Below are 24,832 nucleotides of genomic sequence, written 5' to 3' on the forward strand. Positions count from 1 at the left end.
ATTAAGAGTTTATTTTTTTAATCTTTTATTTCAATCCACTGAACACCTTTGAGCATGCCACGTTGTTATACTAAGTTCTAACAGTTTGATGAAAGGCTTGGAATTTAAAAAAACTTGGTTGAGTAATTTCTTCCACTCAGCTAAATAGAGTAAAAGCACCTTAAATGCCAAGAGCAGCAAAACTCAGCACTTAGGATATTCTACACAGCAGCCAAATAGGGAATGACGAACAGCACCAAATATTGTTAACATTTCTCTTCCATCACCTCCCCACCAGAAACTCAGCTTGTTACGTAGATGCTGAAACCAATATGTTTGTTCCCCGCCATTCAAGCTATGCCTAAATCAGGACTCTAATTCAGCAGCTCAGCATAGAACTGAGAGCAGGCAATGGAATCCAATGATAACTATTTTTCCCGTACTATCTCCTTTTCAATATCCAATGTATTAGGTATTACTAAAATAATAACATGCATCTTTTAAAAAAAAATGTACTATTAGCAGATAATAAATTACTTACCTATAATGAGTATACTCAGAAGGAAATAATCTGTGCATAAAGTTATATGTTTGGCTCAAATAGTCTAACATTTTGGACTGGTGTACTCAAAGCTTTCAGAAATTTCTGCAACCCAGGATAGAGGCAACAACCATGAATAACATTGTTGGTAACACCTGCTGGCTCTATCTTTATCTTTAAAAAGGGAAAGTTTTCTTGGGCTCTGAATTTAAGTAAAAAGGCTTTTCCTTAGCCTATGTCTATCAGGGTCTCAATGTCTTCCAGTTGGCGAGAAAGCATTAAGCAGGACTTAGGATAATTTACAAAGAACTCTTAACACCTGCAGCTCTCATAATGATTTTATTTTCCCTTTCAAAGTCTGGCCATTTTCCAACAAGAACACATGCCCTATCAATATAAGTGCATTACAGCAATGAATAACCTCTTCAGAGAAAAGACAAAGATGAAAGAATACAACCAAACTGAAATCCAACACCCAAGTGTCACCTAAACCACCTTCTCTTCTCCATAGTTGGCAGTGACTTGAGGTAAGAGAGAGTTCTTGTCAAAACAGTTTATATCTGATGGGTTGATTTTAAAAAATACAAACAGCAAAAACTAGAGTCTTTTCTCATAAATATCTACTGTCAGATTCCAGATACTGTCTGATACTAGTCCTTCAAACAATAAAACCTCTGTTTAGATGATGTGTATGTGCTTGTTTAGGGAATAAAGCCTAATCTGTGTTCGTATACATATGTACAAAGGTACACATCTCTGTGGTATTCCAGTTATTTTCTAGTCTGCTTCAGAGGAAGTACTTGTATGCTAACATTGGCACCTCATAGGCTACCAAACATTTCCAATAACGGGGTATTAGGCATTATCTGATGATTTATTTTCAGGAATTCCAAAAAACCCATCTTAAATGGATATTACAGAATTATTATAAGGAAAGGTTCTGTCAACTTGTTATCTCCTTCCTGAAGGACAGTGCAATTTAACCAATATCTCCAAAGGTAAGGTGGAATAAATGTTATTAATGGTGCTGCCTCTAGGTGCATATTAAATGCTTCATTTTAGTGTTCATGTGATAACTGTAAATGATGTTTTAGCTAAAGATAAGAATAAATTACTCAACTTGAAACTGTCTCTCCATCTCCCACTTCTATTTTTTTCTCTATAAAAATCCATTTTCCTTTTTATGTCCTGTTGGATTTCCTCTCCCCCTTTCTTTTTGTTATTTTTGTCCTCTTCTTCTGTATCTCTCTTGCCCTCCCCCCGCCCCAGCACTCCTGCTATCAGAGGGCCCATCCTACCATACTTTTCTAAAATCCCTATCCATTGCTCACACTTACAGAGATAAGCCTCTGTGAGCATGCATTTTCCTCAAGATCCACTACCCCAATTCCATTGCTACTCCATGCTCCCAAAGATAGATTCCTGGAGAGCATAAGCAATCTTCTGGGATAGCCAGTCTCCTTCGCCAGCCCCTGCATGGGCTGCAGGATTTTCTGGCCTGAAAGACCTGCTTTTTCCATCAGCCCATAAGACACTGGGATTGCACACACCATAATATCATGCAGATACATGAATCGTTTGGGACTTGGACTCTCAGACTCCTCTGGGCTACAGTCATAATTCAGCTTTTAAAACATTGTTAGAATATTTGGCTAAAGCTGAATATCACAATTTTGGTAAAATTCCTACATAAAGCTGAAATTTAGAACTATCATAGAGCTAATACAGAAGAAATCAAGGAATCAGTTATGTGCTCTAGACCCGAATTTAAGGTTCTCATATTAAAAGAAAAATTCATTCTGAGGGGGAACTGGACACAGATCCTTACACCTAAGTCACTGGCTCAGATCAGGCTTAGAGTGACTGTTTCTACCATTTTTTATTTTTCAGACTATTTACCCAAAAAGTAAAGCATTCTGCACTGATTATTTTGGTCTCATACTCGTTTGGGCGGCTACCAAGTACAGTGGTGTCCGATGCTTGACTCTCAAGATTCCAACTCTGTTAAGATTTGTATTTAATTATGAATTAAAAATATTTTCTGTGAATTGTAATTTTTAATCTGAAATGTTTGAGTCAGCCATATTGTTACAAGGAAGATATAGATGGGTTCCCTACCAAGCTGTGGGAGCCCCTAAGACAGCAGGATAAGTGCTTAGCTGGCTCTGCCAGAGTCTTGGGAAGCACCTAGCAAAGAATAGCCCCCTTCTCCTCCACAGTTACCCAATGATAGCCTAAAAGAGGAGAACCAACCACCAGTTTTAGCTCCCTGATCCTATTATCCAGCCCAGGTTAGAGATATAGGTTGCTCAAATTGTGCAAGCTGGCTACAATCCTCAAGAGACCATAAGCCAGAGAGTAGCATGCTCAAGATACTCCTCTTCTCCACCCGACACATCCTATGCACCAGGGGCCATGGGGAAGGCATAAGAGCTCTATGCACATTGTAGATTCCCCAATAGTGGCAATTCCTTGCAAGAGACTTGGGGGTGGGCTTCTGCAGTGTCTGTGCTGCCCAAGTAGCATAATGGGAGCACAACAAGGCAGAGGACCTGCCACAAAACATGGTTGTGGCCACCTGACCTTTTTGAAACAGTATGTTCAGGCTGCAATGGTCAGATGCAACTGTCCAAATTCATCATAATGACACACGGTAATTGTAGGATCCAACAGAGTGGTAATTACTCAGGTAATTATACATGCTGTCTTCATGGATCTGTAACATTCCTAACTGAACTCTCAAGAGGTTTCTCCCTATTTTGCCCAAACTTTAAACCTATTTCACACATGCACAGCTTAAAATCCCATGCTGTTATCATCCTCATTTAAGACGAGGACTGCATAAGACTGCTTTGAACCTAGACAATGTCATTCTTTTCAACTGGTAAGGAGGTTGCTGTTTGACATAAACAACACTCTACCCCACCAAAGGATGCCAGTACACTGTTCATGCTAGATTGGGGACAGAAATCAAATCTTGTTCTCCGAAATTACAGAGCACAGTATCACATTATTATTTACATCTATGCCGACATATCTAAAAACAAGAAAGTATTTCAGATTTGTGCTAGAAGCATAGCAGTTCCAGTTCATAGCAATACCTTTTGGCCTGGTGCTAGGATCTCTAGTTTTAAGAAGACAACATCTGCCCTGGAATCCCACAGGTAAAATGAGTGAATGAGCTCCTAAACTGCTGTAAGGAGAAAAAACTGACAATTGGATGTTAGGATATGGTATACAGACCTTCCTTTGGGCTGCCTTAATAGTGGTTTCTGTAACTTCTGAAAGCTTTGAGAGACCTCTAAATCATGTATGCTTAGAGTCACATAACCAAAGCTGAGTATATGTAACAACATTTACCTTCACAAAAATGAACATTATGAACTATACTATATTTTATGTTTTAACATCTGCTATCCCACCAAATCTGAAGGCATATATGTAAAGGGTCAGAAAATTTAGCATATCTCTCTCAAATAAAATGTGTGTGCTTTGCACTATAACGGTCTCAGTCAAACCGAGTCTGAACAGAAATCATGCTCTGCAAGTCTTACTCACATCATGAGTTAAAATATGTCAGCTTGATCTATACTACATATTACACTTCAAAAGTACAACAGGGCGGTGGCAGAAAGCTATCAAAACATTTTGGAGTGGCTAATAAATTCCTGTTTTAACATTCAATTTCATTCAGAGGGCTGTGGATTAAAATATGAGGCTAATTCACCTAAAAATGCAATGGTAGGACTTCATTATTATCCAGATAGATTTACTTAATCAAAAACATTTCCAGTTTCAGTCTGGGGAGTTTTTATAGCAGATTTGTAAATTTCTCAGACAAAATTTATAGCAAAATACAGACAATTAACTACTCCAGTAACAGCTGCTGCTTTTCAAAATTCAGAAAATGAAACAATTTCAGTTAATCCTACCTTGGATAGGTGGGGGGCATATAATCAGTGCCTGTTGAAAAGCATCATTGCAACCAAACTGAGCAGTTCCTGCCTGCAGTGGTATTCCATGATGTAAAACTGAATGGGCAGATGTAGTTAATGCCTGAAACAATAAATTTAGCATGGATGACCACATTATATTAATGTATATTTTATTATCTATCTCACTCTCTCTCACAGAGCAAATAATTAATAATAATTCCACTGAAATTGAAGTTTCAAAATATTTCAGATGAAGAAATACCATTTGACCACTGGAGGGCACTGTAATAAAGCAAACTACTTTCAGGATGACAAGTCAAAATCTCTCTGTTTTTTAAAATCAAGCTTAGAAAACTAACTTTTTCAGACTGAACAAAGTGAACAATACTAGGAAGCGAGAACAAAACGTACATAAGATTTTTCCACTACTGACAAACACAATGATTCCTGGATCATATTTTCAAATCAAAATGAGAAACTAAATTAATAGCCAAAAGTTCTTACCTGACTCCTCACTGTGCCAATTTTGGTGAAGTTTGCAGTCACATTAGCAGTACTGCCTGAGGCAACTGGTCTCATGAGTGGTGTTTTATTGCAATTACTTATGTCATATGAGTTAGATCTGTATTTGCAGACATCCATGATATGGAAACAAGATTTCACTCTGTTAAAAGGAGAGAAGAGTTAAGTAGTTTTGATTAAAATTTTCCATTTACAAAAATATAAAGTAATTCCACTGGAGGAAGGAGAAATGGTTCTGAAAACACAGCCTCAAGATTAACATAATCCTGCAATTTGGAAGGGGGTTAGACTAGATGACCCTTGCGTCCCTTCTAATCCTGTGATTTTACGATTCTGTAAGGCAGGATACAGCTAGAATTATACTTATGAGCTTCTCTTCTCTAAAAGCCCAAAATTTCTATGATTAATGGTAAACCTGTTGAATCTATGGTTCAATATCAAGAAAGATAAACTTTAACTATTTTCTGCTTCTAGTGTCTAACAGTATTGCGGAGTATCTGCTAATAACTGGGGTACATACCAAAAGAAGATGATGGATTAGACCAGGGTTTCTCAAACTTCATTGCAACAAAAATTATTATAAGACCCCAGCAAGGGGGACCAAAGCCTGAGCTCTCCTGCCCTGGGATGTGGGCGGGAAGGGGGGGGTGTCGAAGCTTGAGGGCTTCAGCCCTGGACGGTGGGGTTTGGGCTTTGGCTTCAGCCCTGGGCTCCAGCAAGTTTAACAACAGCACTGGTGACCCACGACCCACTTTGGGGTCCCGACCCACAGTTTGAGAACCTCTGGATTAGACATATGAAAGGTTCTCTCCTTTCTTAGATTTCTGTGTATCTATTTTATTTAGGAAACCATTGTTCAAGTATCTATTTCTAGCATTGTAAAAATACTTTAATAGGGCTTGGGAATGAGGGCCTGATTCTGTTAAGTTCTGAACACCAATTCTAGGAGAATGGAGGATACTTAGTTCTTTTCAGAATCAGGCCCTAAGACTACTGGCTCCTCAGCATGGGGAACTTTGTATTCTAGGCATCTCAAACACTATATAGGACTTACATTCTATAAATTTTAAGTAACAAAATATATATATACACACACACCTATTTGACTGTAAAGCACTACTGTAGGTCTAAAACAACACTGCTTTATTATTAATGTATAGAACATACTGGTTGCTATGTGGAAAATCTAGGAGATGCTTCATGGTAACAAAGGGATGGTTCAGTGTCTCAACTGGAGTAATTCTTAAATCAGCATCGATCAGCAACATTTTCTTCAACAGACTGACAAATTCTCTTCTATCTGCCTTCTCTGCCAATAGGTCACTTCCTTCCAAATCCATCACCATGTTCACCTGGCATGGAATAATTAAAAAAAAAAAAAAAAGTCAGATGAAACAAACATGCATACTGATAATACTTCCTTTGGTTCCTTTCATTAATTTTTTCCACTTCAAAAGACTAAAATGTATTGCTTTTAAACAGCAAGGCCAAGTGAAATATTTGGAATTTATTAGCTTGTCCAAACATGTTTGTCTTGGGACTAATGAATCTGACCCAACAAACAGCCTTCAAGATTTTACTGTATAAATAACTGCTCTTCTGACAGTACCTGTGCACCTAACATCTATTGAAAGCCTTATACCAGCTGCCATTCCAAATTTGGGATTTGAAATTTAAGTCTGTTTAGGAGGGGGAGATTAGAATCCTTGAAAAAGAAACCCAATCATCAGTAGTACTGGTGCCCCACCTGCTTCAAATCATCAACCCTGGAAGTGTTTTCTTTCAACTGATACATTTTTAATCAGTGATGCTCACTCAGATTAGGGAACACATGTGCCTGACATACAGGACAGATGAAATTCTCTGTCTGCTTCCATGCCACTGGAAGTCTACAGAGGTGGTCTAATCTGTCTCCAGCTCTCAGAACTAAGTTGAAGATTTTGCCAACCTCTGAAAAAATAGGAATAAAAGATTCAAAGTAACAACAAACCCGAGATCCTCTTACTTATTTTTGCCTTGAAGGTGGAAAAAACTAAATAAATGCCAAGTATTACTCTCTTTTTTTTTTTTAAGGTTGAGCTGTGAGAACAGAGCTAGTACATGAAGAAGACAACTCCAGATGTGTATAGTAACACCAGTCCTAAAATGGAATTGAGTATCTTCTTAGGATGTCAAAGAAGAAAGGGGGCGAGGAGATTTCCTTTTATTACTGATTAAGGCATATAAAGCAGCAGAAGTATAAGGATGCAGTTTAGTTAACAACAAAAGGGTTTGGGAAGCCGTCACTGTCTCTAGAGAAAGGATGAAGACAAATGATACTTTTATTATAGACAAAAACCTAGATATAAGAATCATTTTACCTGGATTGGTAGATGTTACAGTAGAACATGAAATATACTGCACAGTATTTAAGATCTTTTTCACCAAGACAAATGTAATTGCACAAAAATCACACAACAACAAAGGAAGACAAGATCTATGCATCAAGGAACTAAATAGACAGGCACAGATGGTTAGTTTCCACAGGAGCAGACTAGGCAGGTATGGATGAATGGAAAATATTCCCAGAATGTACTCTAATTCACAAAAGATATCTGATATAAGTTTTTAAATAAATCACAGAATACTCACATGCACTATATCATCCAAACTGTTGAAAATATACTTTCTGGCCTCTTTAGACTTCATCCCTGTCTCTGTCTCATGCTCTTCCAGTGTCTTAAAAGGGAAAAAAAAAAAAAAGGTCAACTAAAAGGACGCTGTTAGTATAAAATATTTACTGTTAGTAATCACAGTTTAGACAATTGAGAGACTTTTATTTTACATTTATTTTACTGTTATGCTTTTTGCTGACTTTTTGTATTTCAGTCAGTTTAGACAACAAAAATAGCCAATTTCACTTCCTGGCTCTTCTGAATAATCACAATGCTGTATTATAGTATCTGGTTTGCAAACAATACAGGAAATAGCTAACACCTAATAAAAAACCTGCTTTATGAAAACTTTATTGGTATTTGATTTCGTACATTAAAGGGTTTTTTTTTTGTTTGTTGTTGGTTTATTTTACACATATACCTACCACTAACTTTTGGAACTAAACTAGGTGACAGTATCACTTTAAATAGAATCATTCCCCTTTCAATTTCTCTCTTCTTACAGGTTTTTGTTTTGTTTTCAAGTACATATTATTTGTTCACAGCTACCGTGACAGAGAAAGTATCTGAAATATTAAAACATCATAAACAAAAAGACTTAAAGGACAAGTATATACCATGACAGTATCATAATGCACCAAACTTTCTGTTATAATTTCCTCAAAATAATATACCAGAATAAGTAAATAAAATAAAAAAACCCACCTGAGTCCCACTCTTATCCTGCAGTAGGGACTCTTGCACGATCCCAAAAGAAACGAAAACACCACCGCTATTTAAAAGTAAATTAAAGAGATGCTTCCTCAGCATATTATCTAGACTAGATTCAGCAATGTTTTTCTTACTATCTGGAAAATTAGTTCAGCTGTGATTGCCATACATCAAAAAAATTTCCCTTTTCTCTCCCTCTAAAGAGTAGAGCAGGGGTAGGCAACCTATGGCATGTGTGCCGAAGGTGGCAGGAGAGCTGATTTTCAGTAGCACTCACACTGCCCGGGTCCTGGCCACTGGTCCGGGAGGGCTCTGCATTTTAATTCAATTTTAAAAATGAAGCTTCTTAAGCATTCTAAAAACCTTATTTACTTTACATACAAGGATAGTTTAGTTATATATTATAGACTTATAGAAAGAGACCTTCTAAAAACGTTAAAATATATTACTGGCACCTGAAACCTTAAATTAGCGTGAATAAATGACGACTCAGCACACCACTTCTGAAGGTTGCTGACCCCTGGAGTATTGTGTTTAGTCTGGTATGGGAGATTTAACAATCTTAGGCTAGGTCTACACTAGGGTGGGGTGTCGACCTAAGATACGCAACTTCAGCTAGGCAAGTCGACCACTGCTGCTCCCTTGTCAACTCCACTTCCGCCTCTCGCTGCGGTGGAGTTCCAGAGTCGATGGCAGAGCGATCAGGGATCAATTTTATCACGTCTACACTAGACGCGATAAATTGATCAACAGATCTATCACTACCCGCCGATCCAGCGAGTAGTGTAGACGTACCCCTAATTTCCAGAGACAGAAGGGTGACTTGTCTTGTATCCAACATAAAAAGATAAATTCTCTAGCCAATAAACGCCCACATTCACATCCATTCATACTGAAAGAGATCAGATGGAAGTTAAAGTGAGATCCAACAGAAATATCAAGGTTGGAGACCAGGAATAGCCACACTGAAGCACTTAGAAAGCTCTAACATAATCTGGGACCAAAAGGCATTCATTAGTGGACAGTGGCACCAACAGTACACCCAGTTAGCAATACTCACTTTGCATTTTAAGCATACTAAGCAAAATACACCAAACAACTTACTATGGAATAATATTTTATTTTGCTTCTATTGCTTCAGAATTTCATGACCATTCATCAAGATTTAACTCCATTTGTTATCTGTACTTGGCTCTTTACTCAATACTGCCTAAGCCTTTGTGGGTCTCTCCCCAGAGATAACACAGGAGCTACTTAATTCTTTATACAGCAGAGAAATTAAACCACATATGTCTGGGGGGTTGTCTCACATACAGCGCTACAGTGCAGCTGCACTGCTACAGTGCTTTAATAAAGACGCTAATACGCTGAAGGGAGAGCTTCTCCCACTGGGGAGGAGGATTAGCTACGCCAAGAGGCAGTAGCTATGTTGACGGAAGAAGATATCCCGTTGACATAACCTTGCCTATGAAAGGGATTAGGTCAGTATAACTATATCGCCTAAGGGTGTGGATTTTTCACACCCCTGAGCAATACAGTTATACCAATATAGCTTTGTAGAGTACAGCTGGCCTACGATTACTTAGATGGGAGACATATTTCTATCTTAGTTTTGCAAATTTGTGAAGATCTCCATGTTGTAAATAAGAAACCTTAAATTTGGCCTCTGTGTGTGTATGCAGTATACTATTTTTTCAATTATTTTATACTTCTTACCTTTAACCTCCAACCAGAATATGATGCATCTGTTTCTCTACAGAAAAATCTTGCAGTTTTCGTTCCCATGTTCAACAACTGCTCTCCTGGCAAACCTTGAGTCTGTGAAATGTAACGAATCTGGGAGAGGAAAAAGTAGAAGGAACTTAACTTCTTGTTTTCAAATCATGATCGACAAAGATAGAAACTTGCACTTCATCATTTCCCACACAAAAAAAACGCAAAACAACTCTTATATAGGAGAGAAATAGCACTTTAAAAAGTTTTGTATTAGTCTCTCCATCTATTATCAGGAGAAAACCCTAAATATCCAAGCATCTAAAGTGGTATAGTTAAAACGAGGACATAATTTTGGTCAGCAATGAGTCTTTTATTTACATTACTTACTGGTTCAAAACTACTGCAAACTCTGCAATAATCATGACTCCATATGCATGGAATGCTCTCCAGGAGCAGTTTCACAAAGTCACCATCCTCCCCTCATTCAAATCCTTATTAAGACCTGTACTGAGGCCTTACAGATAAGCTCAGGAAAGATGTTTGTTCCATTCAGAAGAGGACACGAATACTCAATTTTCCCCCTCATAATTAACATACAAGGCACTATTCTTCTAATAATTCAAAAATCATATTTGAAACCAAGTGATGCATGGGGTCCCAGCACAAGTAACATTTTACAGTGGGATGAGTTAGGTGTATGCCACAGTTCTTTCAACAGGTATTAAAAGAATTTCCATGTTGTTTAATGACGAGACCATATACATCCACAGTGATAAAAAGAGTTAATTTTTTGTTCCATTTTCTCCAAACATTCTGATGATTGCCATTTTGCAAACGTGCTATATAAAAATGCTAGACCTCTCTTGATACAGGTGTTAATGCCCCATAGTCCAGCCAAACTTCACTTGGCTACTCTCATTCTACCCACCTAAAATTGTCCCTGTGTTTTCGGTTAGATATAGTATTCTTCGGAAGTTTTTTCATTTCCTTTATATGTTGCTGTGCTCTGTTACATAGTGAATATGTATATATGTCCCATTCTATGCATCCAATGAAGTGGGCTGTAGCCCACGAAAGCTTATTCTCAAATAAATTTGTTAGTCTCTAAAGTGCCATAAGTACTCCTATTCTTTTTGCGGATACAGACTAACACGGCTACTACTCTGAAACCTGTCATTGTGAATGTGTGTTTCACTCCAAAGAAGGCTGCATTTCAGCAGTGACTGAAATTTCAAGATATTGTTTGTCAAGTACTTTGGAATCCTTCATTATATAGGGCCTGATCCAACATCCATTTAGAACAATGGGAGTATCTCTGTTGACTTCAGCGGACATTGTATCAGGCCTATAACTAAATGTATACCAAGATGTTTTACTGTAATTATCCATAAATTACTATTAGTATAGAAGGTATGATGGGTGTTTTTATATATATATTTCTTTCAAAACAGTGAATATTATTAACAAGCCATACCATCATACTATAATCATATCATTTCACAATCATTTATTTCTTTTAGGTACTGCAATTTTAAAATGTTGGATCATCAGAAATATTTAAAAGTGTCAAGGATTTGACTTAAATCCTTAAAAACATGACAGAGTAACCAAAGCTAAGACTGATATTTTTACCTTAACTCACGTTGTGCATGAGTATTGTAGGGATCGAAGAACATCATATGATGTTCAATATGAGAATACGTTACAGCCTTCTCTTTATATTTTCTTTCTGTTGTGAGTTTAAATCAGATCTTTAAATGTGAGCTGAACCTGAATTTTCTGTGTGGCAAATTACAAGAGAGAAAATATGATTTTGAAACCACAACCAGATACTTCTCCACATTTTGTAAATTCCTCATTAACTTTAAAACAGTGCATACAAAGAGGGCAACTGACTGATTCATTCCCAACTCAAGCAGCCTTGTAACCCACTGTTAACTCTATAGGGACACAGGTGAAGTGCTCCAGAATAAAAAGTGTAAAAGATACGATTAAGAATTTCAGGTTAATTGGAGTCTGTATTATAGAAATAGATGAGCTGCCAAAAAATCCCAAAAGACCATTATATTTTTTCCTTTTTTTTTTAATTTGCCAACTATATTAACAGCAATAATTTTGGCAGACATCCTTGAGACCATGTAATGATTTGATGTAGGTAACAGTGAAGTCCTGGAATGTGTTTCCAGTAGCAACATTCTGTGAAAGTGAGATTGCCATATTGGTATTTAAATCCTCCCTTGTAATATTTCTAGTTATTTTGGGCCGATTTTATTTTGCAAACAATATTTATAAATGGTTTGGGGGGTATATATAAAACAATGACAGTAGTATCTAGAAGAGCTTTTTAGGGGATTTTCACTATTCAGTTCTAGAATGCCCTAAACAGTACCTCTGGTCAGCTAAATATTGGATAAAAAATAAGATGCACTTCAATTTAGGCTTAAACAGTTTCTTTTAGTCTTTATTTTGTACATTTTAAGACAAAGCTATTATCCCCTATAGAATTACTTATACATGCAAAAACAGATAAGGCAAGAAAGATAAGTGATCAAATTACCATCCTCAGGGACAGGACGACTCTCTTTAAATCCCTAGTTTCTATGTTCAACTATTCTTCCCGTGTCTCCTCCACTCTTTTTTGTCCATCACCTATCTTTTACCCCTTGTTCCATAACTTTACCAGGTTACCTCAATTGTGTACCTATCTATTCTAAAATTCTAATTAAAACATTCTCATGCATAAATTACAACTAACCTAAATTAATATTTTTGCTTATCCCGCTAAAACTTCCTTTTATCTGTCTATTTCTATCATCTATTCTCTGCTGTCAATCCCTCTGGTTCCATCCAGTTGCTTTTATCTTACTAGTCTGTTTTTGTGGCCCTGGGTTTTTATTTGTTAGCTGTCTTGCTGGAGGGAGAAGGGTGGGTGTACCTGGAGCTAACAATTCTCTCATAACACTTTCTTCAGTCTGATATTTGCATAGATAGAGGATTTTACAGATAAGAGACACAAACCAGGTTTCCTCGTTTACACAACACTCAAGCCTTTTCAGCTAAGTTCTGAACAGCTGCATCAGCAAAGAGAAATACAAAAGGCAAAAATTCCTTTATTATTTATAATACTATATGTGAATATTCGTTTCTCTAACATTATTTTAATATATATATTTGACTAACAATTAATTACGTGGTTTCCTAACATTTCCCTGCCTTGAGGCATCTAATCCTTGGGCAAGTGCCTTACTTTACTTAGAACTGTGTGGTAAGGTTATATAATCCAACATTTATATTGTCTGTTTAGCAGGTCTCCAAGCATGCATTTAATGTTATGACACAAGCATTATTACAATGATTATTTCTTGTACTAGTAGCAAGAAGCAACAAAAAGCAACACCTTGAAGCTTAAATCAATAACTGGATGTTGTTTTGTAGATATTTATCTCTGCAGTTGGTGGTAGGGAAAGCGAGAAGTAAACCTGCATGTCCCCTCTAAGAGGGCTACAGCATAATGGTCGATATGAGTTCCCCAGCTTAAGAGCGAAGCATCAGTAATGATAGTTGCCTCGGGTGTAGCAGGTATCAGGAAAGGGATCACCACTTAAACTTTCTGTGGTTTTGTCCACCAGACAAAAGAAGGTAGAACCTTAGTCAGAGTTGTTATTTTAGCAGTGATGCTGACTTTTTTTAGTGGGCATATGGCGCGAAGCCAGGTTTTCAGGCAATGGAGATGGAGCCTGACAAAGGGCGGCATGTGTGTGCATAGGGACATGTGGCTAAGGAGGGAAAGGCAAGTTCTGACTGAAGTCCAAGGGAATAGGGAACTAAGAGGCCATGAATCCCAATGACACAAAACATTTTATTCCCCATGCCCCCGCCCACCCCAAAAAACTACAAAATGAAGTAGCAGGAAAGGTACAAAAACCTCTCAGATTTGAGACAGAAAACTGCAGTACAGCTAAAGCATTCAAACACAGTAGCCATAAGTCCTTTAACAGTCAAAAGGAAATCTAGAGGTAATAGCATGTGCTGTGTCTCTACTGCAGAGATGGCACTCAAAAACAGGGCAAAACCCAGAAGTCTAGAGTTTTGCAGTAGGAACACAGACTCCACAGTGGAACAGAGATTTCAGCATGTACCTTTGAAGAAAGGATTTGTATGATGACTTGTATTTAATTCCAATTAACAGATTGTGGGTTACAAAAATGAGAAAAAACTTACAGTATTTGATGAGGGATGTATGCCTATTTGTCTCCATATCAACAGTATTAATCTAGAATATTGCAGAGTATAAATAGGGTCAAATTATCAGCTGCTTTAAATAGGCATAACTCCATTAAGGTCAATGGGGCTACACTAATTTACAGAAGCTGATAATGCCTACCACAGTACCTCAATACTTTGAACATTTAGTATTTTCCTTTCGAAAATTTTAATAAAATCAAAAGTAAATTATACACGTGGACTCTTCCATGTAATCTAATTCCATTAAACAATGTAGTACAGGTTATCTTTCACATGAGAAAAATCACACCATATGAATTTAGCCTAGAATAAAGAAATGATGCGTTCTTTTTAAATACTAAGTCATTCATGAAGCTATTCTACTACCTGGTCATATTCCAGTGCTCCTGGATACAGCGGCCACCCAAGGAACAGCTCTGCAATCACACACCCCAGCGACCACATGTCTATGGCTTCACAAAACGGCAACCCCAGTATAATCTCTGGTGCTCTGCAAATTAAATAAATAGTCATTACATTTTTGCCTTTAAAAAATTAAAAATACAAGTAGGTAAAAAGTTTATCATTTGAAAATGTGCTATTTATATCTTTAAAAGTAAAACCTTAGGGTTTTGTTTTTTCTTTTCAAGATAATCCATATTAGAATATTACAGTTGCATTGAAGAGAGAATTTTTCCATGCAAGACCTATATGTTATGCTTAGGTTATTATATGCCTGCATTTTCTACTCTGTACTACTGAGTCTTAACTTGCTGTGACTCTTTTCACAGTCTAAAAACTTCATTAAATGTGAAGGCAATCACAGAATTGTCTTAGAAATTATTACTCCTGAATGATTTAATACTTGAACATTTCTATTTTTCCTCCAACAACCCCCCACCCCCAATCCAAACTTCCTACAGCTGTAAGTACTGTATTCTAGGACATAAGCTTGACATAAATATTTTCTCCATAAAATATCCCCTCTGGCAATACACATTTAGCCCTTGTATACTACAAAAATGCATTAAAATCAATTTAGTTACACAGCTGCAAACCTCTAATGCAGACACACTTTATCTTGATCACCTTAAACTTGCTTGCACCCACTTAACTTGATCAATTTTTATATCAATTTAGTTAAACCAATACACTTTTCTAGTGTAGATCAGGTCTTCTTTGTTACCTAATACAAATGTATGTGTGTGGACAACTACTGCAACCATGGAATCAGGGTTGACAACCCTTCAAGACTGTCCTGGAGTTTCCAGGAATTAAAGATTAATCTTTATTTAAAGATTGTCATGTGATGAAACCTCCAGGTACATGTCCAACCAAAACTGGCAACTCTACACAGAATGTAGAAAAAATTGTTGTAATAAAGCTGCAAATGTTATGGGGCTATCAACATTTATCCTGCAGCACTTTAACCTGTTTCATTTTTTAAAAAGTCAGTTCATCCAAGTTATAAGAGGAAGTGAAAGTATATTTACACACAAACACAAAAAAAGAACCCAGAGACAGCAAATATGATAAATGATTACACCCCAACATGGTCTAAATTAAAAAGAGCCAAAGATTTTAAAATTAAAATCCACAAAATATTTAATGAGAGCATTCAACTTAATATTAAAGTAAAAGTAAAAAATGCTTTTCAGCAAATTAATAACAATGTTTTTGGAAATAAAGTTAACTATTAGTAATACGCTAAATACTCGGTTACCTTTTTATCTAGTACGTAATGCTAACTTATTTTGCAGGTTGCTTTAACATTAAAAAAACCAACAGAAGCCGCACACAAAACCTGCCCAAAGTGCATATGCTAGAATTTCTCCCTCTCCCCACAACTATAAAAGATTTTTTTTCAAGTCATAATAAGGAGAACAATAACCTTCGTTTAGATAACTGAACACTTTCCCTTATTTAAAAAAAGAGGTGGTTCCACATTCATGATCTGCAGCAGGACTTTCAAATTTAACAAAGGGGTAGTCCTGAGGTCAGGGAGGTGTCTCTTGCTAGCCTCAGGAAAATCTGTTCAGATACAGCTGCGTTAAGGCTGTTGGGGGAAAAAAGGTCACTATTTCCTATCCTGTAAAACTGACCTTGTTGCATCACTTCAGCAATCAGCACATGGACTGGAACCTCTGAACAGAAGGGGCAACCAGGAGATCATGCGTCTAGGTTCACTTCTTTTACTAAATGGTATTAATAATTCTGTAATCTTCACAATCCTTATTACTGAGCATGTTGGAAATACAATCCACATCTCTTATTTGGGAGACCCACTTAGCAACATCATCTTTCAGAAAGTCTGCCAAAACATTTGTCCCTGACTAGGCTTCCTATAAAACAAGACTACTCCTACATATGTAACTCTCTGTTTCTGTCTGTTACATTTTGTCATAAAGTTTGTAGTCCACAGAGAAAAACAACATTCTCTTGAGGCAAGTAGAGCAAGAATGTTCTTGTGGATAAGGCAGTTGAATGCTTTTCAGTAGAATTATATTTTATCTGTGTCTTTGTCACAGACTTCTTTGAGATGCTTACTTCCATGGGGTGTTGTGAGGATCAATTAGTTAATGTCGATATAGGACTTTGTACATGTAAGTACTATAAAAATATTTACTCTGAAAGAACAGGCCATAAGTGTCTGACTATGGGGTGCTATCAGGAAATAAAACTGGGAGACTTTTGCAAATGTTGGCCTTAAAAAACAAACAATCTGTGCCTCAGTTTCCTTACTCTCAAATAGGGACAACAGTCTACTATCTAATAGGGGAATTGTGAAGATAAACTCACTGATTTTGCTATCCTGTGCATTGAAAGAGGCAGATATCCTGTGAGAAAAACAGTATGTGATTATGTATCACTGCATCACTCAATAATAGAATTACATAGCTAAAAACTGCATACACATCAGGGGAATGGGAGGGAGGAATCAAAATTTCAAAAGCAACCTTAAATTCAGAATTTCCTAACTTTTGAGCATTCAGCTTTGCACCCGAGCCAACATTGTATTAGTAGTTCTTCATGTGTAACAACATATGTATTGTCTGAAATAAAATACATATCAAATAAGTAAAAACACTTTAAATATGTTAAATACGTTTAACAGCTATTTCTATGGTCAACACTGAGGAATTTAAATAAGCCATTAGCATCCATCAAGTAAACAATTATAAAAGTTGTCATATTTGCACAATAGACAAAGTGGCTCTGTTTCTTTAAACCCTGGTCTATTCTGAGGAGAAAGAAAGGCAAATACATCAAAAGTCATTCTATCAGAACTTGAAAGACATGAAAGTTTCCTGAGAGTGGACTTTCTGCAGAAGTTAAGTTTTCATTTAAAAAAAAAAAAAATCTAGCACTTACTGTTACACAGAAAACCTAATAAATGGAAATTGACACTCTGTTACCTTGCTGAATCTACTGAGAGCCAGCCTTTCACAACAGAGATTTGGACTGTCTGAGGCCCAAATCCTGATGTCATTGTGTAACCCTGGTAGCTGGCGGCTAGGATCGAACTGGGGACCTACTTAGTGCATGAGCCTGTACCACGTGAGCTAAAAGCCAACTGGCTGTTAGCTAAGACTGTAGAGTAGACTCATTAAACTCTCTCTAAGTGGTCTGTGTGCCACTAGATGGGAGAAAATACGACATCCAGAAGATGTGTGGGTTACAATTGCACACCTTGAGTGGCAGCCTGTGTGCTAAGGATTCCCTCTGAAAACAGAAAGGAAAAGAATGTTTCCCCTCAGGTTATTCTGTGGTTACACAGTCACTAGCTTGTCTTTACATTCAAGAGTCAGGGCATGGATAGCCTCTGCCCTTTTTGTGTACCCATTCATTCCATGAGGGGCAAGTGGAAATGCATAGCAGATTCTGCATAGAGCTGAATCCACCAGCTCAGGCGCTAAATCCCTGCTGCGCATTTGCTTAAAGCCTTCCAATTCTATGGGGTACACATTCCCTGGAAAGATTCCCCAAATTCAGTCCCACTCTTGAACAATGGAACTATACTCCTAAGAGGGCCTCTGTGGCTACATAATTACAGAATGAGGTTTTCTAAATCTTTTACCATTTTTGTTACTCTCCTTTGGACTCCAAGTTGTTGATTTCTCTCTTAAAGTTTGGCACCTAGAACTGGACACAGTACTCCAGGTGATGTCTCACCAGAGTGCAGTATAACAGGACAATTACCTCCTGCGCTTACATATGTCACTCCTGTTAATACACCCCAGGATGATGTTAGCCTTTTTTGCCATTTATGATCCATTATAAGCCCCAGATCCATTTCACCAGTACTACCACCTAACCGGTTATCCCTATTTTGTAGCTGTGCATTTGATTTTTCCTTCCTAAATGTAGCTCTTTGCATTTGTCTTTATTGAATTTCACCTTGTTGATTTCAGATTAATTCTTCAATTTGTCAAAGTCATTTTGAACTCTACTCCTATCCTCCAAAGTGCTTGCAACCATTCCTACCTGGGTGTCATCTGCAAATTTCCACTCCAAGTTTTTAATGAAAATACTGAATACTACCAGACCCAGGAAACACCCATCTGCATCCGCTAGATACATTCTACCAGTTTGACAGCGATTGATAACTATTTTTTTAGTATAGTCTTTCAACCAATTATGCATCCATCTTACAGTAATTTAATTTAGATCACATTTCCCTAGTTTGATTAAAAGAATATCACGTGGGAGTGAAAAGCTTTACTGAAATCAAGATATATCGCATCTACAACTTCTCCCATATCCACTAGGCCAGTAACTTCATCAAAGATAGAAATTAGATTGGTTTGGTATAATTTATTCTTGACAAGTCCATTTTTGCTATTACTTATCACCCTCTTATCCTCTAGGTACTTACAAATTGATAGTTTAATAATTTGTTCCAGTATTTTCCCAGGGATTCAAGTTAGGTTGAATTGTCTATAGTTCTCCACGTCCTTTTTGTTCCCCTTCTTAAAGATAGATACTATATTTGCCCTACTCTAGTCCTCTGGGACCTCTCCCATCTTCCAGAAGTGCTTCAAAATTACTTAGATATATTCAAACTGGCAGAGTCAATAAGGAACTATAACTTATCTAAATATACTTTAACCTGTTCTTTCCTTATTATGGTTTGTGTCCCTTCCCCCTTGCTGTGAGTATTAATTTTTTTTTAACCAGTCACAATTAACCTCTTCGTGAAGACCAAAGCAAAACAAGTATTAAACACCTCAGTCTCCTCGGTATCATCCATTGTTAGCTCTTCTTCCCCATTAAGTAGTGACCAGCACACTCCTTTCTCTTTCCTTTGCTCCTAATGTATTTAAAGCACCTCTTCAGATTACCTTTTACACTCCCTGCTAGGTGTGCCTAGGCCTTTCGGATATTGTTCCTACAAGCTTGTGCTATTCTTTTGTACGCATTCTTTTTGATTTTCAGGTAATAGAAGAGCTCCTTATGCAGCCATATTGGACTCTTATTAGTCTTCCTACCTCTTCTTTCCATTGGGATAATTTGTTATTCAGCTCTCCTGAACTCCTTTATCCTTAGATTTTCATCCCCACGCAACCTTACCTACAGTTCTCTGAATTTGCTGTAGTGCTTTTTTGAATTCCATTGACCTTATTCTGCTATTCTTACTCCTTCCTTTCCTTAGAACACATAATCTATCATTTCAAGATCACTTTCACGCAAATTGTCTTCAACCTTCAGATTCACAGCCAATTCCTTCCTGTCAGTCAGAATCAAGTCTAAAATGGTTGTCTCGCTGGGTAATTCCTCCACACTCTAAAAGAAAAAGTTGTCCCCAATACATTGCAAGAATTTATTGCAAATGTCTTTTGTCATGACACTTTTCCAACAAATGTCTGGGTGGTTAAAATTCCCCCATTACTACCAAGTCTTTTGTTTTGTATATTATTTATTCTAAAAATGTCTCACGTCTCCTGATGATTTAGTGATCTAACAGACCCTCCCACGACGCCAACCCTGCCTTTTCCCGTTTTATTGTCACCCAAAGACTTTCAACTGCTCTGCCTTCCACCTCCTTCTGGACCTCAGAACAACTGTATATATTCTTGATAGACAATGCAACACCTCTTCCCTTTTTCCCTGCCTGTCCTTCCTGAACAAACTATGACCCCCTCTACATCATTAGATTTACTCATCAAGTCTCACTGATGCCAGTTAAGACAATTTAGCTTACATTCCAGTACTTCCAGTTTTTTTCTTTTCATCCCCCTACTTCTTGCATTTGTAAACAGACATCTCAGATGCTGAGAAGATTTCCCCATTGATTTCCTTCTTGCTGCTTCTATGACCCTACTGTAATTTTCCATCCCCCACTCCACCCCTCCCACACCACTCTCTCAAGGTTGCCTTTTTGTTATACCTTCCCGTGAGTTTTTGTCACTTGCCTCCCTGGAACCTAGTTTAAAGCCCTCCTCAGTAAATTGGCAAGTCAGTGTCCAAAGATGCTCTTCCTCTTCTTGGTCAAATGAATCCCATCTCTTCCCAGAATAGCATCCTGTGGTCAAGGAAACCAAAGCCCTCCTGTTGACAATATGCAGAGCAATGCATTCATCTTCAGGATGTGTTCCTCTGCCTGGCCCCTTACTGTTTATCCTCCTGGCTGAGAGTACTTGCTACAAAAGAATAGTTAACTACCTCCATTCATCTCAATGCTTTTAATTTTCGCCGCAAACCCTATGCACACTTTCAGCACTGGCTTATCCTGTAGGATAAGCTTCTGCATATTGGCCTACTGGATTATTTCTCAAAGGCTGTCTTCTACTGCTTTCAAAGATTTGACTATGCTGAATGTCTAGAGATGCAACATATGGAATTTTTTTCTGTAATACATTAGGTTATGACATTGCAATAAACATTGGTGGTTTTGACAGCTGAGTAATAAATTAAAAATACCTACATGCCACAAGACTAGAAATAGTGATAGAAATGTCTACATCCCCAAATGGTGGATGGACAACACCCCATGTATTGCTGTTTATCTCTATTAAAATATTTTTGTATTATATCAGGTTACAAATTTGAACTGTCATAATGACTACAGAGCTTATGAACATAGTGAATTTAACAAATGCATCTGTTGAAACTATATTAAAATATGATTTATTTAATCTTTCATAGTATCTTCACTAAAATAGCCACCAGTCAGTCAGTCTGTAGGCCCTTCCTCTGAGGATAAGTACAGGAAGAGAGAGGAGAGGTGCTGAGGTACAGCAGAGAAAGGGAGCTCACACTAAGGTCCCAAATGTACCAATCTGTGAGTTTTTCCAACAGGTACAAACTACTTTTATACTATATATAAAAATGCTAATAAACCACAGAGTGGGCATAACCAAACAGAAAAGAGGAATCTAAAATCCTTCGCTTGTCAGCATCTGTTACTAGAAGAATAGGAAATAAACAGGTTCCCAAAATGGGCTGCCTGACAGGCTAGTAGGGTACCAAAGCAAAAACAAATCTCCAAACAGCTGAAGGCCAGGAAGATGAACATAGTCAGCTGTTATGCCACAATACTTTAAAGTCTGTCTCACTAAAATAAATAAATTTTAAAACATCAGCTCCCTCCATGTCTGCCTAAAAACTGTCTCCTAAAATGACTTGACTGTCACATGCTCAGTATGTTGCTAGGAAGACAAAAATGGTGGTAGAAAAAATATTTTTAATTGAGCTATTTTCTCTGTGTTGATTTTAAATAGCTCCAGTACTTTTGAAAGGAACAAATGTCTGTTAACACAATTATACTCTGAGGCACACAATTTTCATTATTATCCATTTAAAAAATCAGTTTGATCTAAAACTGGCTTTGCTCTTTAAAATGACAAAAATAAAGTGCTCTAAAATGGTTTAAAGAGTTCCATAGTTTCATTTTTCAAACTGTAAACTACATGTGATATAAAAAAATTCCTATGAAGAGCAAAATCCTGCACTTACCAATTATTTGTGGAAATTTGATTAGGAGATAAAAGGTGCCAGCTGTCCTAGCACCATTAGTTCAAAGAAGAATGATTCATGCAAAAGAGGGGAGAGAAGACACATAATAGGGACCATGCCTTTAGTACTCCTGAGACAAACAAGACAAATTATCATTAACTAGAGGTCATGAAGATCATAATCTGAATTTGGACTTCAAAATTTTATGTTTATATGTATATAAATGTGCGTATATATCTACATATACACTTACAAGTTAATGCACATACTAAAACTGAACTGTATACACAAGTAATAAGTCTAGAGGAATTACTAATGTTATAAAAAATTCTGCCTGAGTCATGAACAGTTGGGTCATAGTGGTTTTTTTTTCACTTCAATAAATAATTGAGTACAGATTAAGGGACAGATTCTGATTAACACTTAAGGCACCTTTCACTGCCAGAGACAGTCTCTTTTGTCCACTCTATGTTATTGTTTCCCCATGCCTTAGAATACTTAGAATTCCAAGTATTTTAATCAGCTGAATATAATCACTACCTTTCAGATCAGTGAAAACCTGCTAAGCAAATACTTCCTAACACATCTATACCTTAGGACCAAGAAATTACCATCCACCTACAGAAGGTAAAATTCAGTAACAAAGATACATACTCCTGTGCAAAGCAGAGTTAGTTAGTTACCTCTCTGCACTCTGTTCTTCAATATAAGCTCTTGGACACAGGGGAATATTAGGCTTCTTACTAGAGTGCTATATCCTGACACCCATCCTTGATATTGGCCATTGCTAGATGTATAGAAAATTGTGAGCTTCCTATTCACTCTTTCCTTTTCTCTCCCCAAATGCTGGAAAGAAGAAACAGTACATCTTCACTATAAAGATCCTGGCTGCCCTCTATCAAAATGGTATGATGTGGAGGTGGAAGAGCGGAGGAGGGCATTTTTTGCCTAAAATGAAAGGATGAAGACACCTATAAGCAACACCTAGAGTATGACACTTATGAGGAAAACTCAAATACAACACCAACTACCTTCCAATTTAGTAGTGAATTTTCATGATACCTTATATTTTATTGGTAACTCAGCTATTCTATTCCCACTTCATTCTTAAGCACCTTCCAAATTCTTATATGAATACCACCCACTCCTGATGATTTTCTGCAATTTGAAATTACTGATCATGTGTTCCAGTATTTACTCTTTGAACATTTTGACCTGTGATAATGCCTGATCTTTGCAAAGTCTAGCTCTGTACCTCCTACTGTACTCTGGTTAAGACATGCAAAAAGTTATTTAACTTATTTACATTGTCCTTATCCTCTTCGATTGCTCCTATCATAAGTCCGCGCCCTCAGCCATACCTCAGTTTCCCCTCCTGATTATATAAATCGGTCCCAAGTCAGACTTTACCTTCATCAATCCCTTGTTTAGGGGGTGCCTTTATTTATTAATAACAAAGAAATAATCCCAGAATTCAGTTTCCTCCTCACTAAAGTCGTCGTCTTCTTCTTCTCACTACTGCCAATAAATTGCTAGGAGCACTTCTTGCTTTCCATACTCAGTTGCTCTGTCCCCATCCATGATAGAGTTCAGTCTCTTGTTCTGCTATTCTTCCTTGGAGAAGGTCTTAGTTACTTGCTCCCTCTCCAGTGTCTCTCTCTCTTTGCCAGCACACTCTTCATCTTTCTACTCTCTTCCCAAGAGCCAAATTCAAACCATAAGCCTCAGGAGCTCCCCACAGTCTCCCTTTCCCAGGGATTCTGACAGTTCTCTTAGATGTGACAGTAAGAGCCCTAAGCCATTATTCAGGGCTTGTCCCCACAGAAACCTACTCCACCTCCTGTGGGGTTCTCCAGCCTGCAAGAGCTGCAGGGCTTCTCTAGAGAGAATTTCCCCCTCCCCTGGGCAACTTCCTCTTTATACTGTTCACCCAATCTCCTCCTAGCTCAGCTGTTCCATTTCTAATTGGCTAAAGGATAGCCAGTTGGAGCACCTCATTGCTCCCAGGTACTCCCCACAAGGTCATCACGGGCCAATTAGGCCCTGATACTTAGTGAAGGGCCACTGGCCCATTACAGCTCCTTTTATTCCTTAATTGCCTCCTCCTTCTAATTAACTTAAATATCATCTTGTTTGTTTGATTTTGTATTTCTGACTAGTTGCTTTTTTAAGTCCCCTCCTAACTCTGCAAATTGCCATTGTTGTTGGGGGTTTATACTTTTTTTGTGAGCTGTGCACATCTTTCCCTGCTGAATCAAAGGAACTTGTGTAAATACATCCGATTTGATTTCAGAACCAAAACCACCCGCAAAGATTTCTGATTGGAAGCCTGTTTTGGGCTGTATTTACAATTGCAACAAGAACATACAGCTTGTCAAAGAGCAGCCACTAGAGGCTGGCTAATGGTCACTAGAGACACTCAAATTACTCCAAAGACAGGGCTCTTTCCCTGGGTGGATTAGAGGATGAAGAATAAAAGGCAGATTAGAGGCAGCAAAAAAATTAGAAAGAGTTGATCATGGGAGCTCCAGCAGAATGAAGTTCATCCTCTGCAAGCACCAGTCAGTATTTTTGACACAAGGGACTTCAGACTC

The 24,832-nt window shown here is 37.5% G+C and overlaps 1 protein-coding gene across 7 annotated transcripts in view; it reads right to left on the reverse strand.

Annotated features, from left to right (window-relative positions):
• The window catches only part of HIPK3 (homeodomain interacting protein kinase 3), a 134,237-nt gene that overhangs the window by 22,699 nt on the left and 86,706 nt on the right, over positions 1 to 24,832 (reverse strand). For 5 of the 7 annotated variants that reach the window (XM_050955023.1, XM_050955019.1, XM_050955020.1 and 2 more), the window contains 7 exons: positions 14,670 to 14,793; positions 10,059 to 10,178; positions 7,609 to 7,695; positions 6,145 to 6,329; positions 4,960 to 5,119; positions 4,453 to 4,576; positions 3,622 to 3,729 (listed from right to left, as the gene is read on the reverse strand). In XM_050955023.1, the coding sequence (XP_050810980.1) occupies positions 3,622 to 3,729; positions 4,453 to 4,576; positions 4,960 to 5,119; positions 6,145 to 6,329; positions 7,609 to 7,695; positions 10,059 to 10,178; positions 14,670 to 14,747 (862 nt within the window). In that variant the 5' untranslated portion in view covers positions 14,748 to 14,793. Of the gene's footprint in view, positions 1 to 3,621; positions 3,730 to 4,452; positions 4,577 to 4,959; positions 5,120 to 6,144; positions 6,330 to 7,608; positions 7,696 to 10,058; positions 10,179 to 14,669; positions 14,794 to 22,238; positions 22,290 to 24,832 lie in introns of those variants that run through there. The other 2 variants (XM_050955024.1, XM_050955022.1) reach the window with 2 other exon arrangements.

Source organism: Gopherus flavomarginatus, chromosome 5, assembly GCF_025201925.1.
Source record: "Gopherus flavomarginatus isolate rGopFla2 chromosome 5, rGopFla2.mat.asm, whole genome shotgun sequence".
Lineage (NCBI taxonomy): Eukaryota > Metazoa > Chordata > Testudines > Testudinidae > Gopherus > Gopherus flavomarginatus.